Source organism: Epargyreus clarus, unplaced genomic scaffold, assembly GCF_041222505.1.
Source record: "Epargyreus clarus isolate Ecla_fem2 unplaced genomic scaffold, WU_Ecla_fem_2.2 ptg000015l, whole genome shotgun sequence".
Lineage (NCBI taxonomy): Eukaryota > Metazoa > Arthropoda > Insecta > Lepidoptera > Hesperiidae > Epargyreus > Epargyreus clarus.
This window is the reverse complement of record NW_027332223.1, coordinates 1,530,865-1,549,820: the sequence shown is the minus strand read 5'-3', so window position 1 is coordinate 1,549,820 and position 18,956 is coordinate 1,530,865. Positions and strand designations below refer to the sequence as shown.

The window sequence follows — 18,956 nt, the reverse complement described above, 5'->3', positions numbered from 1 at the left end:
ACGTTATTGAAGCTGTTACGTAATTGAAGGATAATACCAAAATATTACATTATTTGTAGCACACTAGTTAACCTGTATAATTGATGGACAGGCTTCTCTCATCACAACTGAGGGTGTACGCTTCCCTCACTCCACATACTCCACTTCTTTTTCGACTTTGAAATTATCGAAAGAAAGAGGTTATCTATTGGTCGTACATATTAATATATAAGACTATACTGAATTAAAGAATCGAATGCAAATCAAATCATAATTATCATTAATAGTCATAAGGCCATAGTCCACCGCGCTGGCCAAGTGAGAATTGATAAACATTTTTGAAACACACTTTTGAAATAAGAACAATAGTATGAGGTTTCATTCATAGGCTATCACTAATTTGGCAATTAAATATTTATTTCTGTTATCAAATAAATCTATTACTCTTTAACTTTACAAAAATATCTTCACCTAAAACGATGTCTTCATTGCTATACGATTTTTTCTTTTAGGACCCCTATTTCTATATTAAGGGCTGACATTGGCTTGCGTACGTGCAGGAATACCCACGTCACTAAGGTCAATTAGGGTTGTGGCCTTACTGACTTTACCTATATTAAAGGAAACTCACTGAAAGAAATATATCTGATGTATTGAGTTTTTTTTATAATATAGGAATAGTCGACGAGCATGCAGTCAACCTGATGGTAAGTGGCGACTGCTGCCCATGGACATTTGTAATCAACTGCAGATAGGATTAGATATTCCTACCTGAGGTCGATCACAGGTGCGCCGCAACCCCTGTGGGCTAAGCTGGAACGCCTCGGAAAAGTATAAAATACCAAATATGAGCCTACCAAATCGCACTTGGCCAGCGCGATGGACTACATTCCTGTGATTCTCAGATGAGACCCATGCCCAGCAGGGGGCAGCAGCTGGGACAGTAATGGCTCGAAGACGATAGCGTAACTCGCACCAATTCCTTAAAAGTCTCTACGTATAATTATTATCAATATACTCTGATAAAGAGCTCTTCTTCATTTATTTCCGTCACTTCCCTCTGTGAAGAACTTTCATAAATTATCTGAGATCGTTTTCAGTATTTGCAAAAATATGAAAGGAAATTTTAAATTACAGGAGAAAATAAGCAGTAAGATTAATGTAGCAAATGATTAATCTTTTTTTAATGGAAGTGACCGCTCTTCTAGAAAGGTCGAGGTTGCGAGTGAAGGATATTAAATTGAAGGAAACTTCCATCTTCGTCCCTACGTCGTATCAAGGACTCTCTGTTTAGGGTTAATTTGGAAAAGACGTGTACGTGAAACATGCTTCAATGATCCTTGTGTCGTTATGCTTAGTAACGAAGTAGTTTGAAGGTGGTAGAACCCTTTGTGGTTCGACTCCGACGGCACCACCGCCATACCTATTTCTACCTAATAACAGCATTGTTAGGCGATGCTGTCAGCGGCGCATCTTTGGCCGACCTTAGGTGGGAATATCTAATCCTATCTGGGATTGATTACAGATGTCCATGGGCGGCAGTAGCCACTTACCATCAGGTGAACTGTATGCTCGTCTGCTACTCCTATATTATAAAAAAAAAACACTAAGTTTTTGGCGTTATTACTTACAACATTTATAATGCCACACGCCAATTTTAAACATTGACATTTTTTGATATAAGAAAAATATTGTTCAAACATAATTTAATCAATAAATGTATGCAGCAGTAATTTGATAGCATCGCACTTTTTGGCTTCCCAAACTGCTGCCATACGCTTTAAATATCAAATTCCCTGCGGTTTTAAATATGCACATTAAAAATAACGTGTAATATTAAGAACCACAGACCTGTATTGTAGAATTATATGAACTCATTGAATATCCCGCGCGGCAGGAAAAGCTTTAAGGATGCTTTTCCTGTCGCGTGTGTTTTCGCGCACATGAAACATGTAGTTTCTCGCGACTAGCGTAGCGAAAAAATTCTAAGTCTATGCTCGCGACTTGCTCACGAGTACGTGACGCGATAGGAAACAAGTGGCACGCGTGTGTGGCCGTAAAAACGCGCGACAGGATAAATGCTACGAGAAAATGTTTAAGGTTAAGGTTGTCTTAAAATTTCGAAGGCTGATGATGATTTATATTTTTTAAATAAGTCAGAAACCTGCACAAATTATTCATATTACGTTTATTTAGCTAAAATATAGTATCAACAGAATCATACTTAAGTGTTAGATATTATTTTAATATAATTTGCAGAAAACACGCTAAACAACTTGGTTACAAAAACATACCTTCTTTCTTGTTGAAAGCTTCATTTATCAAAAGTTTGCTCTTGTTTTTTATCGGTATCATGATGATAAAGTTACTTTATTTTTTGGGCCGTGTCTTGAATTTCACCTTTTTATGAAACAAATTATTTAAACCCGTGAAAACAAAGAAGGAAAAGAAGGTTGTGAAAGGATTTTTTTTGAAATGTATTTACTTTTTAAAAGAAAAATAATTTATGCATAAACAGTACACTTAAGTGTTGACACCTTTTTGTGTAATTGAATTGATTAGCAAACGAGCATGTTGCCCATCTAAGTGCAAGTGGGTACTTCTTCCCTTGGATTTGATTCCTCATCAAGCCTAGACAGCGTCGGAATTCTACCTGAAATCGGCAAACGTAGAGTTACTACTCTCGAGGAATAAGCTGGTACACCTCGCATAAGTATGTCTCCATACCAGATCTTTCAATGCAGAACCCAGTAGCGCTTAACGCTGCAGTTATTAATCATGGGCAGCAGGGACAAATTACAATCAAGTGGTTGAAGGTGGTAGAACACTTTGTGGTTCGACCCCGGCGGCACCACCGCCACACCTATTTCTAGGAAATGACAGAAGTGTTAGGCGCTGCTGTATTCCGTTTTGAAGGGTGTGGTAAGGGAGACAGACTCCTCCGAGGCGTTCCAGCTTAGTCCTCAGGGGTATGGCGCATCTGTGGCCGACCTCAGGTAGGAATCTAATCCTATCTGGAGTTGATTACAGATGTCCATGGGCGGCAGTAGCCACTTACCATCAGGTGGACTGCATGCTTGTTTCCAACTTTTATATTATAAAAGAATATAGCTTATTTAAATAATATTATTAAATATAAACATCAATAAGTACAAACATCAAAGAATTCTAATACGCGTATGGCCATAACTTCGTAAGCTATACATAACGCAGGCATAACTCCATGAAATTTTCTCACAATATTAAAAATCCGGTACATTATTCGTAAAGCGTCAAGAATACAAATATTTGACCGCAGTCCCTTTGTGGTGAGAGATTAAATCGCAACAAAGATGTAAAAGCCACTCGGTAACCAGGGCGTATGAAAATTTTTGATTACCATTTGGTGCGCTGGAAATAAGGCTGTACAGAATTCTGGTTTCATTTCTGCTTTGAAATGTCCTACTTCTATTATCTACTACTACTTCTATTTTCTTTTGGAGAAATTTGAAAATAGAAATTCATAAGACGAATGTCTGAAACCACAAATAGAAATCTAAAATTCACTAAGTTTGGTAAATTGCACTCTAGTACTCGTAACGTTTTTAAAAATCCTATTTTTCTATAAATTACTTCCATTAAACTTGCGTCAGGAATATGTGTACCTCCTTATTGTGAAGGATATACTAATAATAAAATATTTCCTCGTTTGTTGTAAGAAAACACAATACTGGAAATTACTTCTTCATGTATTTATATGAAGATTAACATCTGATAATAATATGTTCGAAAATTCCCTACGAAAAGTAAGCGGTAACCCGTTACCAACTCACATATGTAACATCTGAGAAATCTCCAATGCACCGCCACCTTAAACAAATATCTTTTCAGAACTCTTAACTTGACCTCTTAGTATTGCATAACACCCCCACATCCCACAACCCTCACACCACTTAATACGCCGTCTTATTTTTATATCCCAAGTTACGACACCCACATCTAAGACAACTGGCCAAAACATGACGTTTATGAATGCTTAACATATAATGCAATTATGTCGTTCAATTATCTAGCTTTTTTTTTAAATAGTAATGTACTCGTATGTGTTAATTTATAGATTGCTGAGTATAGATTGATAGCTATAGCTGATGATATAGTTTAAAGATTATAGATATATGTGTTACAATTTACTTATTTTTATAATACTGAAAAAGCTAAGGAGCATGCAATCCACCTGATGATAAATAACCATTTAAGCGCGTGGCTATTTGTAATTAACCCTAGAGAGAATTGGATTTCTACCTGAGGTTGGCCTCGCCTAGGAAACGGCTCGTGTATCTAATTGTTCCCTCTTTGCCATATCCTTCAAACCAGATCACAGTAACGCTTATCACTACTGGTATAGCTGCAGATGTAGGTGTGGCGGTACCGCGGTAGTGCTTCCAGAGTCGAACCACAAAGGGTTCTACTATTTTCTAAAATGTAGATTAAGGTATCTACAATCCTTATTTTTACTACCTACTAATTCACAAGATGAGCGACAGTTAATTAAAACTGATCATTATAAAACGTACTACTTAAACCAATTAATTATATTCAGAAGACAAGTGTAATTATAAAAACTATTCAATTAACTCACAATTGGCCAATTACTAGAACTTACAATTATAATTACGAAAACTTCGGAAACGTGGCAAAACCAAGGCCGCACTGTTTAGTTCCTAATATGAAATATATGTCGATTTGAGAAGTGAGGTATAGTCCGCGCCAAACTGCTAGGGCCGTTCAGCTGGTAACCTTCTAGTCTATCTCACACAACGATGGGCGCAAGCCATTGAGAGCAATGGTGAGGCATTGGCGGTTAGCCTGGATATCGCGAAGGCCTTTGACCGGGTCTGGCATAGAGCCCTTCTCGCGAAGCTTCCATCTTACGGTCTTCCTGAGAGGTTATGCGCATGGGCAACCAGGTTTCTGTCGGAGCGGTACATCAAAGTCGTCGTCGACGGATGCTGCTCTGACACGAAACCTGTAAACGCTGGCGTGCCCCAGGGCTCAGTCCTATCTCCCACACTATTCATTCTGCATATCAATGATATGTTGCAACAAGTAGGCAACATACATTGCTATGCAGATGATAGTACGGGAGACGCTACGTATACAGGCCGCGCAAATACCTCTCGGACTCTCGTGGAAGAAAGCAGAATCCGACTTGTGTCTGAAATCGAGGACTCTCTGGAGCAAGTCTCGACATGGGGTCGACTTAACCTTGTTGAGTTTAACCCCACGAAGACACAAGTCTGCGCGTTTACCGCTAAAAAAAACCCATTCGTCATAGCGCCACGATTCCAAGGTATCCCGCTCACCATTGGTAAAAGTGTGGGGATCCTGGGAGTTGACATATCGTGTGACTTGCAGTACCGGGGTCATTTGGATGTTAAGGCGAAGTTGGCATCAAGAAAACTGGGTGTCTTGAACAGAGCGAAGCGGTACTTCAGCGCGGGGCAACTCCCTCTGCTTTATAAGGCGCAAGTGAGACCCCACATGGAGTACTGCTCACATCTCTGGGCAGGGGCGCCCCAATACCAACTTAACCCACTAGACTCCGTGCAGAAACGCGCGGTCCGAATCGTCAACGACCCGGTGATCTCCGATCGGTTAGAACCTTTGAGTTTGTGGAGGGACATAGGTTCCCTCTGTGTGTTCTACCGGCTTTACAATGGTGGGTGTTCCGAGGAACTATTTGACCTGGTGCCTACGTCACCATTCCTCCATCGCACCACTCGCCGAAGGATGAAGTTCCATCCACACCAACTGGACTCGTGGCGGTCCTCCACGGTTCGGTTTGCACGGACGTTCTTGCCGCGGACGTTTAAGATGCGGAATGAACTTCCTCCTGAGGTATTCCCGGAGCGCTATGACATGGGGCTCTTCAAAAAAAAAGCCGGCGATGCATTGGCGACTCCTCTGGTGTTGCAAATGTCCATAGGCGGCATTGACTACTTTCCATCAGGTAGCACGTCTGCCTAATCGTTAGGTTAAACGATCAAAAAAAAAATATTGTCCCAGCGAAGTCGAACCATAAACGGTTTTACCGCCTACCGCCTACCAACTTCCACTTCGCTACTTGGAAGACAGAATCCGAATGCAATAGTGGAGGAGGGATGACAGTTATGATGGTGACAATGGCTGACATGGTTGTAGCCATATCCTCGCCATTCCTTTAAACACTTAATGCCAAACAGGCAGTTCCTATCTATTTTAGAATAAGAGAAACCTTATTAAATAAATAAACGAGTTGATCTCGCACGTGAAACACGGATCGCTATTTTTAGAGAGCCCTTTCTATTGTTTTGTGATAAATAAAAAGGAGACCTTTTGAAAAGGCGACCTATATGCAAAGGTTACGACCCCGCGCAGGAAACTTTGCCCCAACTTTGATTTTATGCCGTTATAATCGAGTTTTGTTACAAATCCGAACTTTGTAATGCTTCGAGGAAAATTCCATTTGTGACGGCTGCCCACGTTTTTGCATCGTCGTATACAATTAGAAATATAGGTTCTTTTGTTCTTCGTTTCAATTATTTATTAGTTTTTTTTTCTCAATGTTTACTTTGATATGAGCTGTTTTTAAAGCTGTCAGCTTGCTTATATCCCTGAATCAATTAGTTCAAATTTTATAACAAAATGGAATAAAGTGTAAAGCGTGTAAAATAAGCAGTGATAATGTATTGATATTTTTAAACTCATATTTTTAAAGTTACGTTTAAACGTTAAGTGACGAAACTCTATATTGTAATGGAACCGAGGTTAATTTCTAAGAAATAATAGTGGTCTAACATGTAGGTACGTCTACGAAGTTAACCAGCGTTGTAGACAAAGGCCTAAACGGAGATGAGACTTTAGTCTAGGAGTAATTAATTGAGTAGTTCATTCAATTAATTGATCATGAACATTAAATAAAATTTATGGCGTCATATTCAACTTTAGTATTTAAAATTATTTTCAAAGACCTGTAACGTAGAGGTTGCTATATGGCGGAAGTGCTAAATATTTTTTTAAGGTGGTAGAACCCTTTGTGGTTCAACTCCGTCGGCACCACCACCACACCTATTTCTGCCTAATAACAGCAGTGTTAGGCGCTGCTGTGTTCCGTTTTGAAGGGTATGATAAGGAAGACATACTTTTTCGAGGCATTCCAGCTTAGTCCTCAATGGTAGCGGCGCATCTGTGGCCCACCGCAGGTAGGAATATCTAATCCTATCTGGGGTTCATTACAGATGTCCATGGGCGGCAGCAGCCACTTACCATCAGGTGGACTGCATGCTCATCTGCTACTCCTATATTATAAAAAAAAACAATTTCACACAAAAGTCATTCGCATAATTGTTTTCACATCATTTATTCCGGCTCGGGGAACTCGATATCTTTAAACAACGAGAAACTTCATAGGAAGTTTATGCAAACCACATTTACGTTGAAACGTACTTGTATTTGTGTTACGAAATGAAGAATTGAAAGAGGAATTCATTTCTTAACAAGGTATCGGCATTGTTTGGAGAGGCGACCCATTTGCGAAGAGCACTTCGTCCCCACGGCCTCGGCAGGACTCAACTTCTTGATACTTTCCAATTTTGTAAGTTTTCTAATTTTGAGTGGTAAACTTTTTTGAAACTTGATACAAAACTTTAGCAGGGCCTTCGTGGCCTTGTTTTTCAATGAATCCATAAAAATAAAACTGCTTTTTAATCTCTGATATATTCTGATTGTATGGGTGATATCAAACCCAAACGTCATTTTTTATCTAAGTTTTATCAAAGGTACCTAAGTAACTCATTGCAAAAAGCGTTGTAGCTAGACATGCTCCATCCATCCAGCAATATGTAATTGGTATTCCTAGATTCCTGTCGATTGTGATAATACAGGTCTGTGGTCATAATATATTTTACCCTTTCAATGTAATGACATAAACTGGGCCTTATTTTTCAAACCCCAAAAATAACATGGAATTACTATCAGTCAAAGGTCTAAATAATATGCATGATGTGAGGTTACTTCAACACCGCACACGAGCAAGGATCCTCTGCGCTGTACGACATTACACTCAAGTACACACTTCTTTGAACAACTACTCCATTTAAATTTGGAGGTAACTCTACACCTTGTTATGAATATCTCGTATGTCTAGTCTCGGGTGTAAGCTTAACTGGTTAAGAATTATTATTATTATTTATATTTAAGCTAACAATAAGGCAGACGGGCTACCTGATGGAAAGCAGTCACCGTCGCCTATGGACATTTGCAACACCAGAGGAGTCGCCAATGCATCGCCGGCTTTGTAGGAGAGCTCTTTTTACACGCCTCTTGAAGAGCCCCATGTCATAGCCCTTATGGAATACCTCAGGAGGAAGTTCATTCCACATTTTGCACGTACGCGGCAAAAATGACCGTGCAAACCGAACCGTGGAGGACCGCCACGAGTCAAGTTGATGTGGATGGAACCTCATCTTTCGGCAAGTGGTGCGATGAAGGAAGGGTGATGTAGGCACCAGATCGAACAGTTCCTCAGAACACACACCATTGTAAAGCCGGTAGAATACGCAGAGGGAACGTATGTCCCTCCGCAAGCTGAAGGGTTCTAACCGATCAGAGATCGCTGGGTCATTGACGATTCGCACCACGCGTTTCTGTACGGAGTCAAGTGGGTTAAGTTGGTATTGTGGTGCCTCTGCCCAGAGATGCGAGCAGTACTCCATGTGGGGCCTCACTTGCGCTTTACAAAGCAACAGGAGTTGCCCCCCCAGTGAAGTTCTTCTTGGCTCTGTACAGGACGCCCAGTTTCTTTGATGCCAACTTGGCTTTAATTATTCTTATAAGTATAATGCCTGAAAAGTTCTGATAAATAATGGTCTATGCGTAGGTTACCGTCAACCCATTACTGTTCCACTGTTGGGCACAGTTCTCCTACTAGAATGGAAGGGGATTTATGCACCAACCCAGAATACATACTCGTAGTAGAAAAGCGACATTTAAATAATTCATTATTTTTGAACGATAGATAAGATACATTTTTAAATCGTTTTTTCGCCTGTAATGTATACTCGCATAAAAAAGACTTAAAAAAACCTTTTATGCGTTACGTAAATTAGTTTGACAAAATTTTAATTTTTTTTTCGCATTTTAATTATATTTTAAAACAGTATTTCTGTTTACCTCGTGAGGTGAGTTTCAATTAAAATATGTAAACTAGGTTTTATTTTATTACAAGAGGGCTCGAATATCAGTAGTTATTAAAAATTCAACAACAAATTTACATGAAAAAATGTTATCGCGTAAAAATGAATGGTACGAATTGAATTTGTATAATTAAGTAAATAGATAAATGCGAAAAATAACTTTCAATTCAGGCCTTGAAAATGTAAATTGAAATTAAACTGAAACTGCATATCGTTACTTAGCGGGAAATTGTAACTAAATAATAACAGCATTAAATATTTACGTTAGCTTATATTTTGTTTAATGGCAGACACCGTGGCCGTGTATCGGGTATTCAAAAAAGGTCATTCCGTAAGGACCGCCATACAATATTGCAGTTAAAAATACAGCAGTCCATATCGCATTGCACTTACGGGGCGCTGGGGAGGCACGCTGTCCACGCCCATGTTGAGCTCACCACACGAACTCCGACACCATTCCACTTGTTTATCTCAACACTTTATTATATTTTGGTGTTATTTCCTACTGAGCCGCGGCTTGCGGCGTCGCGCGTACACCCATCCTTCGGAAGGAACACTGAAAACTGAAGCGGAGTGATGTGCGACTACAGTTTGAACGATAAATTGAGGTGGGCGCTGATTTTCGCGTTCGAGAATGTTGTGTTTGATATTACTGAATAGTAATTTGGATTTATTTACTGTTTTTTGCATATTCATTGTGGAAATGCATAAAATAGTGAAGCATTTTGAAAGTAAAGTGGAAATAATTAAAATAATTTTCATTAAACTGCAAATAAACTTCCAACTTATTTTGTTACTGTTAAGATGGAACAGGAAATATACGAAAATCAAGTCAAACTGTGTTAACGTAGCGGGAAGAGGGTATTTTGAGCTGAACATAGAAGCAGAATCTACTGCCTTGAATACAATAATTTTTAAATGTATCTTTATTGTTGATTGTTGTGTCATGGATCTAAAATTTCTCTAAATTATAAACAAAATACTAATAACACTTGAAAAATTTAAATTCCTAGAATAATTTTATTACTAAAATCGATTATCGACACATTCAAAGCGAACATCCCTACGAGTCTCGGGTTGCGCGCGCCGATGCTCCGCCGCACAGCCTCCGCGCTCCACCTCTCGCTTCCGTGATGCATTTTAGACCTTAACCTGTTGATTTAGGGGCCCATTTCGCTGATTTGTGTCCTACCCTCCTCGGCAAGCCTTTGGTCCAAGTCAAAAACGATATTAAAAAGGTATTTTATACTTCACTTCGATATAAAGAAATTGGATTTTATTTTGTTTTTTTCCAAAAGGAAATCTGAAATTTATTTAAATACAACAGTGATTGGACACAATTATTACATTTACATTTTCAGTATACAAACGTGACTTCTACATTTTATTTATTTTATGAAATTTATATTTCTAAGTCTTGAACGAAGGTGTAAATCTTGTATAGGTATTTTTATAATATAAGAGACGTCTCCTTTTAATCCTCATGCTGAGACACTTTATTGCATGGCTGCAATTTTATTTATGTACTTTTGGACACCAAAAGGGACAAAGTCGCAGCTTCTTATTAAAAACCTATTTCCAAAACTCAAAAACCACACAATCGTTACCAGTGCAATTTATTTGAAAATTTAAAATTCCTCCGCTCTTCCCTCACACCCTGGCCTTAATTGAGGGTGGCAGCAGGGAGGGTGATGGCATCCGACGTAGTTCTATACGCACTAATAGTACTCTTATATAAGTCGATACGTCAGAGACGGCTGAGATGTCTGACGTCACGAAGAATAAAGCACTCCTGGTTTGAGGAATGAAGGAATGCTAACTTTTATTATAGCTGGTCTATTAGTATTAACAGACACCTTAAATCCTTAATATTTTTTATTATAGGAGACTCCCTAAACCGGAGAAATGCCAGAAACATGCTCCACAACGAATTGGTAGACAGGTATAACCCTTAATATGAATATTCTAATGGAGTCGGCCCTCTTCCTACAACTAGGCGATGCTAGGAATACTCCACAATGTTACTCCCATGCGAATTGATAGAAATATATCCTAATGCTGTTCATCTTTCTCGTTGTTCACTTTTCTTGGTTTAAATTTTAGACGTACATTTCACATACTTCAAAGGTATACGAAATTGTTAACATACATTATTAAACTAGGAAAAATATGTTGAATATATTAAATTGCTCTAGACAGTAGGTAACTTCTTATAACAGTGTTAACGGCTAAAGGCTACGACAGCCGACAATGACGACGACGAAAGCAAGCGACGGATTTACATGTCTTCCTAAGCGCCGAAACACGCATGAAATTTAGCCACTGACGGGCACCCATCCAAATCCCGACCGCGCCTGACTTCGCTTAACTTGCTTAAAATTACGATCTAGATTAGATAAGAGTAAGTAGATAATTGACCTGAAAACTTTCCAGAAAAATGATATTTTATTCGAATTGGATGAAAGTAAAACTTATCTATGTAAGAGAACGTTAGGCATCGCAAATGCTTTCATTAAAATATAAACTAGAAATCATTGCTCTCCATGCTCAATGAATGGATGAAAACATTGAACTTGACCCTCTCTTTCATGCGATGATATAAATATGCGATGGAAGCCATTTTATATGAAAGATATTTCATCGAAATATTCCACTACTTTATTTTTAATAACAAGTACCAACGTATATTAAACCCTTAGACTAAAACAGATAGACTGAACCTTTTGAGAAACATATTGAAGATTACCAAATTCTGCTGATTTTCGTAGTAGGTAATTAAGGATACCTACACAAATAATGTATATTATTATGTACTTAGCTACATACATACGCACATTACAAATAATAGTGATTACGTTAAAAGAAGATGGAATTAATCGTTAGATTAAGTTATGTTGCTAAATTCTACGATGTTAAGTGTTTAGGAATCATATAAAAAATACAATCAAGTGCTCACTGCCACTCATGGCCTATAGACACCTGTATACTTAACTGCAAAGGTGGTAGACTCCTCTGTGGTTCTACTCAGGAGGCACTACCGCCACAACTAATTGTGCCTAATAACAGCAGTCTTAAACACTAAAGTTAATGAACTACATAAGTATCTACTAGATCACGCCCTTAAAATCACAGTAGTAAAATAAAAACTGGTATAAAACAGAACTTCAAACAGCATTAAAAGATTAATGCAGAATGTTATTAATTATTTTAAGGGTTTAACGCGCCAATAAAAATGGCTTTAATTAAAAGAAAAATTGGTTGTGATTTAAACCTTTATTATTTATTCCATCCGGTGCGTCCATTACATTCTAAACTGAAATATTCACCACTCCAGGCGGCCATTTTGTCGCGAACCGAGCACCGTACAATTGTGGAATTTTTAATTAAAAATTATTATGAGCTAAAACTACGCAAATCCCCAAATGGTCGTAAGAGAAAGGTAATTTAATATTTTGTTTCACTATAATAAATAGTGACAGAAAAACATAATAAGTTAAATATAAACTTTTCAGTGTTTAAAATCAATTTATCCATATATTGCCTTCCAAAAAACCGGATTTGTTAATTTATAGTAGGCAAAATTGTCAAATGTCGATTTTTGGTAAACAAAACGTTGGATAGATTAAGAACGGGCTTAACTCTATTTCATACTTGACTCTTCCAGACCAAAAAAGATAGAATGCATTAAGCACTAAGAACAAATAATTAACATAAGTAACTTTTGAATGTATTCGTATAGTATGTTACTATAAAAATGATTTTTAATTTTAAGGTGGTAGAACCTTTGTGGTTCGACTCCGGCGGCACCACCGCCACACCTATTTCTACCTAATAACAGCAGTGTTAGGCGCTGCTATGTTCCGGTTTGAAGGGTGTGGTAAGGGAGACATACTTTTCCGAGACGTTCCAGCTTAGTCCTCAGGGGTAGCGGCGCATCTGTGGCCGACCTTAGGTAATCTAGGTAATCTAAGTAAATCTAATCTAAGGGGCAGTTGCCACCTACATTCAGGTGGACTGCATGCTCGTCTGCTACACTTATATTATAAAAAAAATAAAAAACAAATATTTCGCTTGAATGTTCATCCGACTCCGCACTGTACACTACGCATGGTCAAGTCCATTTGTAAGTGACGTTAGTATCGGTACTTACGACTTAATATCAAGTTACTTTATAATGCCACACGTGACGTGGACCGAGGACTTGATCTACTGACTTAACTTTATATAACAGATAGTAAATGGACAACATTCTAGATAACAATTAGAGAATCATTGCCTTTTCTCAGCGACCTGACATAGATATGATTAGAGAAGATATGCTTGTCAAACAGTCAGCTTATCGAGCACGAACCCAGGGTCTGTGCATTAAAGGTATTTCAATTAAGTAAATGTTCAAAAATTACGCCAGAACCCCTGAAAAGTATACTAGACTAGAGCATTCTTTCGTAATCTAAATCAAAACTAACATTTTGATCAGCGATCAGAGTACGAACGATGGTAATGAAGGCAAAACTCTTTGTGATTTGTTGAATTCTACATCTTTCTTAAAACTGAAATAGCAAACGTAAATTTCCACCAGGTTCTAAGAGGTTACAGCAATCCATAAATATGTATGATCAACCACAAATAGAATTGAAGTCCTCCTGGTTTAACAGATGGCTTTCTAGTTCTAGATACTGTGTTAATATACCACATTCGAGTGTCTCTCACTTACCACACCTTTTAAACCAAGACAACAACGTTTAACACTGCTGTTAGAAGAACAAAATAACCTCTTTACTATGAAGTAGTGGTCTATATATGTGCTCTACATCTCTCTACTCCTAAAAAGTATCAATTAAAGCTTTCCAACCGCTTTTTATAAGCATACAAGCTATTGACTTTTAGAAGTACTTACTCGTGTACCTATTTCGAGGGTTTTCGCTCTATTTATTTCACTAGCGGCAAATGAAGTATGGTAGGAGCGGATATTGGTAATATCGCATTTTTTACTCAATATAGCTGGAGAAAAGGTCAAGGGATCGAAATTATAAACTCTATTCTCTGTTAATTTTGCAGACTTTCTATCCAATTATGGTATTTCGAATGCTGAAAATTTATTAATAGAATTACGACAATTAATTGTGAATGCGATTATGAAGCGCTGTAGGGTACGGCTGAAGCAAGGATTTTTAACGTTTTTGTCATAATGAACCGTTTAACACATTTTGTGTCATGCCACAGAACACAAAGCGGCAATCCGAATTTAATTCAGTCTGAATTTGTGTCATAATTCCTTTTTGATTTTATTATAAATTTGACTCTCTTAGGAAATAGATTAGCAAAAGGGTCAATCGCCATGAGTAGTGATTCCTTTAACAATACGCCGACTTCTAGTGCCACTGGCTCTTTTCTTTCAAAAACATTGGTTTAAAGATTGTGTTAGAGGAAAATGTAGACACACGTGACCATCAATTTGATGACAATGACCCAGAATTTGATCCTTATAAGCAACACTATCAGATAGTGGAATAATATAGAGGGTGCATTTTTTTTCAAAATGAACTCGTTCGATTCCCGGCTAGGGAAAAAGTTATTTTGAAAAAGTAATGATGCAGTTTTAGTTTTTATCAAAATCGGCCTCGTAACTCCTTTCAGCATTTTTCGCTAATTCACCCTGTATATTTAGAAGATTGAACTGAACTGAACCATTGGCGGCAGTAACTACTTACCATCAGGTGGATTGCAAATATACTTGTTACTTTAATTTCATGAATAAAATAAATATACATATACCTATTTGCAATTTGCAAGTAACTTGTTTTGTATTCAGTTTATATTGTGATAGTATTATTTATGTAAGTTTATTGTTTTACTTTATACACCCATTTATATGCCAACATCTGCTATTTAAAAACAAGTGTTCTAGGACGCTTCTGATGCATAATAATTATCCTATATCATTATATTCCTTTGTGTCAAACAAAACATTACTATAAATTGTGTATTATTTGTTCAAGAAAAGCGTAAACTCTTTTACTTATTATGTACTAGCCTGCGGTGTCACCCTTGTTAAAAAGAAATAATACGGGTGAAACCGCAGGGCACAGCTAGTTCTAAAATATAAGTACCCTAAGTTAATCCTTATCATCAGCTACCTGCCAATAAAAGTCCTGTCAAAATCAGTTTAGTCATTTCAGAGATTAGCCAGAACAAACAGACAGACAGACAGACAAAAATTAAAAAAATGTCATTTTGGTGTATGTACCGTATGTATAATCATATACATGTAGTAAAAAGCGGTTATTTCAATATTATTCTAATTCTAAGAGGTTGTGACAAAACTCCATATGTTCTTTTTTAATTCAAATAATAATTATATTTTAGTTGTACCTAACTACGCCGCGCAAAAAAAAACCGAAAATGCTACAAGAATTTGAACCTGGAACCCCGTAGTTCAGTTTTTAAAACTGTACTTTTTGATCGCAGGCATCAAATCAAATCATGAAATAAGAGTATCTTATCCACATAGTAACTTACAAAATTAATGAATAAAAACATAACTTCACATAAAACATAGAAAACAATGTAAAGAGAAGAAACTAAAAATAACACCCGTTATAGGTATCTAGTAGAAAAACGATCTTATTTATACTTATCATATCATATTACAGTACCTATAGTATTTCTTACGATACTATACGTTACTATTAAGTAACATATATGAATAAGTTAATAATAGGTATAAGATTCTTCTCGTTAAAGTGGATGCATTTGATGCATCATATTGACCTTAATATTAAGGCGTACTCACATCGTACAGTATCATATCGAGAGCCGTGTGAGACACTTGTTGGAGTGTCGAGACCTCTCGAGGTAGCACCGTCCTTCTCGACAATGTCAATATGTCACACCACTAACACTTACTAACTTAATTAAGTTCCTTTCAATCCGTATACAGAATAAATTATTATTTCAATACAACAATAGCTTGCGTTTTACAATAAATTAATCGTCACGTGCAATACTTTTATTAACCTTAATTCCTTCAAAACACAGTCCTCGTCCAAAATACCGTGCAAACCGACACGCAAAAGCGATTATCACTGTAAAGAGTGAGGTCGTACAATCAATATTTCATTTACGAGACGAATCTCCAGTGAATAGAATGGTTTTTCTTTTGTTTTGTTTTTTTTTTGCCGAAGACGAGCGCGTCCCTCCGCGGCGCAAGCGATACTAAGGGTGGGACTGCTGGGACAGCTGGCTGCACGGCGTAATTCAGTTAGCATTGCGATCCGAATAACAATCTGGGAGTTATGATGCTATCATCCCTTAGCAACTGCGTTATTGTTTAAATACTGTAAATTTACGCAGGCTTGTGTTGTTCATTGTTTGCAAGTGGAGTAGGAATATCAGAAATTTGCTGTTAATATTAATGTATGTACCGTGATAAGCAAGATCATAAGCGAAATTACATAAATTTATCGAGAACATTTGAGTCGTAGTGACCGTATCTATTCGCGGTCCTACGATGCACTACACAAGCCGATAGTGAAATTAATATTACCACACTACCACACTGCCACAGAACCATAAAAATATAAAATGAAAAATAAAAATTTGTGATTAAAATGGTGTAAGCTGTAAGTAGGTACTACCACTACTACCTAAATGGAGATTAATGTACTAATGGGAAAAAAATAAGAGTCTGTTTGCTATGCTGATTCATCTCATCATCTCATAGATGTATAAAGTATTAATAAAGGATTATGTAATATCAAGTAAAGAGGTCAAAAGGCCTAAACTTCATTATATAGAGACTCGTAAGCTAACAGGCTTCGAAACTAAATTACTGCTTCAAAATACCTAATTACACTCTCTACGAGATTCGTAGCACGTAGCTCGTGCATCTCTATTAGATTTTTAATTTTAACACTAAAACCGCTGATATTTTCGGGGTAAATAGAACCATATCAGTCTTCGAAGTGTGTTTAAAATAGGTAATATATCTAACTGACGATTATCATCATCAGCTCATTACTGTCCCAATGCTGGGCATAGGCCATTTTCTACCAAGCTCATTTCTTAATTAGAGATACTTTTTATGGAATTACGATCCGAACCGTTATTTCAAATAATTGAAATAATTAAGTTTTAATGCAGTAATTACTTCCAAAAATCAATGATGTACCTGAGGCCGAACACAGATGTCACGGATGGAAATCTAAAATTGTTGTTATACGAAAATGTTCCAATCCCCCAACCCTAAGTTATTATTGACATGGTACAGAAAATGTGAAAAGATATTTTCCTGATGACATGGTTATGGTAGTAATATATTGCAATCATTTTATTATATGTTATGATGTGTTAAATAAAAAGTTCCCATTTATATCTATAGTCACTGGCTGGTACGATTGTATAAGTTAGCATAAAAAAGAAAAAGAACCCGTCTTGACGTTTGAGTTGTATTTTGCGCGGGAAAAGTAAATGTTGTAAATTGGTTAAAGAAATAGTTTTATTCTTTCAGTTATATTTCATACAGAGTCATTTAAATGGTAATGGTAACTTTAATGTTGACGTATAGGACAGTATACCTATATGTATTTAATTTCTCCAGTCGTATATTCGTCTCAAAACATGTAAACACGTCATTAAGGAAAGTAGCGCTTGGTAAGTACTTTGTTGTCCCAATTTTAAAAACCAATGACTCGCTGACCGAATTTCCAGTATTGTAAGCTCATACCCGGGGTGGGAAGTAATCTCGGATAGGCAGTTCACTTTCCTTTCAAGAAATCTGGAATCGTGCCAGCCAGCCCATTAAGTCATAACCCCTGACGAAGATACATTAGTCTTATCTTAACATGGTATAGTTGTGATGGTGGAGATATCTATTATTTATGTATTCTAAGGACAATTCAAATAATTACGTTTTAAGGCAAAACCGACACGAACGTACTAGCACAGTATAAGGATATATTATACTGTGGTACTAGCGACACGTGGGGACAAATAACAATTACAGAAAAACTGAGTATAAAAACTACGTTTATCATTGAGTGAAGCACGTATTTATTTTAAGTAATATATTAATCGCACTATTGTAGAATAAGTTTTTCTCTTTTTATATCAGTTAAATATTATTATCAAGTAACCGGGATGTTATTTTTGTCATAATTTAATTCATTGTCAGTCATTACTTAAATGTATAAAGTGCTAGTTAATTTTGAATAGCACACAGAACAAATCTATACATTTTCTGTCAAATCTATAGGGCAAAATGATCGAAAATTACTAAGTTATTACATAAAAATCTAAAAATCTCATCTCTTCAATTTTGTAATATACGCCATTGTAACATAACAATACAAGACATTACCGCAACATTACATTCGATACCCAGTTGGTACACGCGCCGGCGGCTCGTGCGAGTGAAGCCCGGGACACGCGACACACTTTAAATCCAATTATCCTGAACGTGAGCTACAGACAATAGAATCTTTTATATCTACTTTACTTACTTTTCACCTATCGTTAAAATAATATAATTATATTTATGTACAACTACTAGAATAAGAAAACTTCTCATTCCAAGACCAATGTGTTGTTGATACACCTCATAGTCGTCCATGGGAGTAGTTAAAATATTGATCACCATGTCAGAAATCAGTGAGATGTAGTTTTAGTTTGTAGTTATTTTATTCTATCATTTTACTCTCGTTTACACTCTTCACCAGCCGATACTCTTAGATGCTCTACCAAGATTTGTGAGATCTCTCGTAAGAT

At 37.0% G+C, this 18,956-nt stretch overlaps 1 protein-coding gene across 2 annotated transcripts in view; it reads right to left on the bottom strand.

Moving 5' to 3' along the window:
* Nucleotides 1-16,475, bottom strand: part of Dyrk2 (Dual-specificity tyrosine phosphorylation-regulated kinase 2) — a 70,864-nt gene extending 54,389 nt beyond the window's left edge. Inside the window, exon 1 of one of the 2 annotated variants that reach the window (XM_073080690.1) lies at nucleotides 15,985-16,475. In XM_073080690.1, the coding sequence (XP_072936791.1) occupies nucleotides 15,985-15,999 (15 nt within the window). In that variant the 5' untranslated portion in view covers nucleotides 16,000-16,475. Of the gene's footprint in view, nucleotides 1-9,584; nucleotides 9,726-15,984 lie in introns of those variants that run through there. The other variant, XM_073080689.1, reaches the window with a different exon arrangement.
* Nucleotides 16,476-18,956: the final 2,481 nt, after the last annotated feature.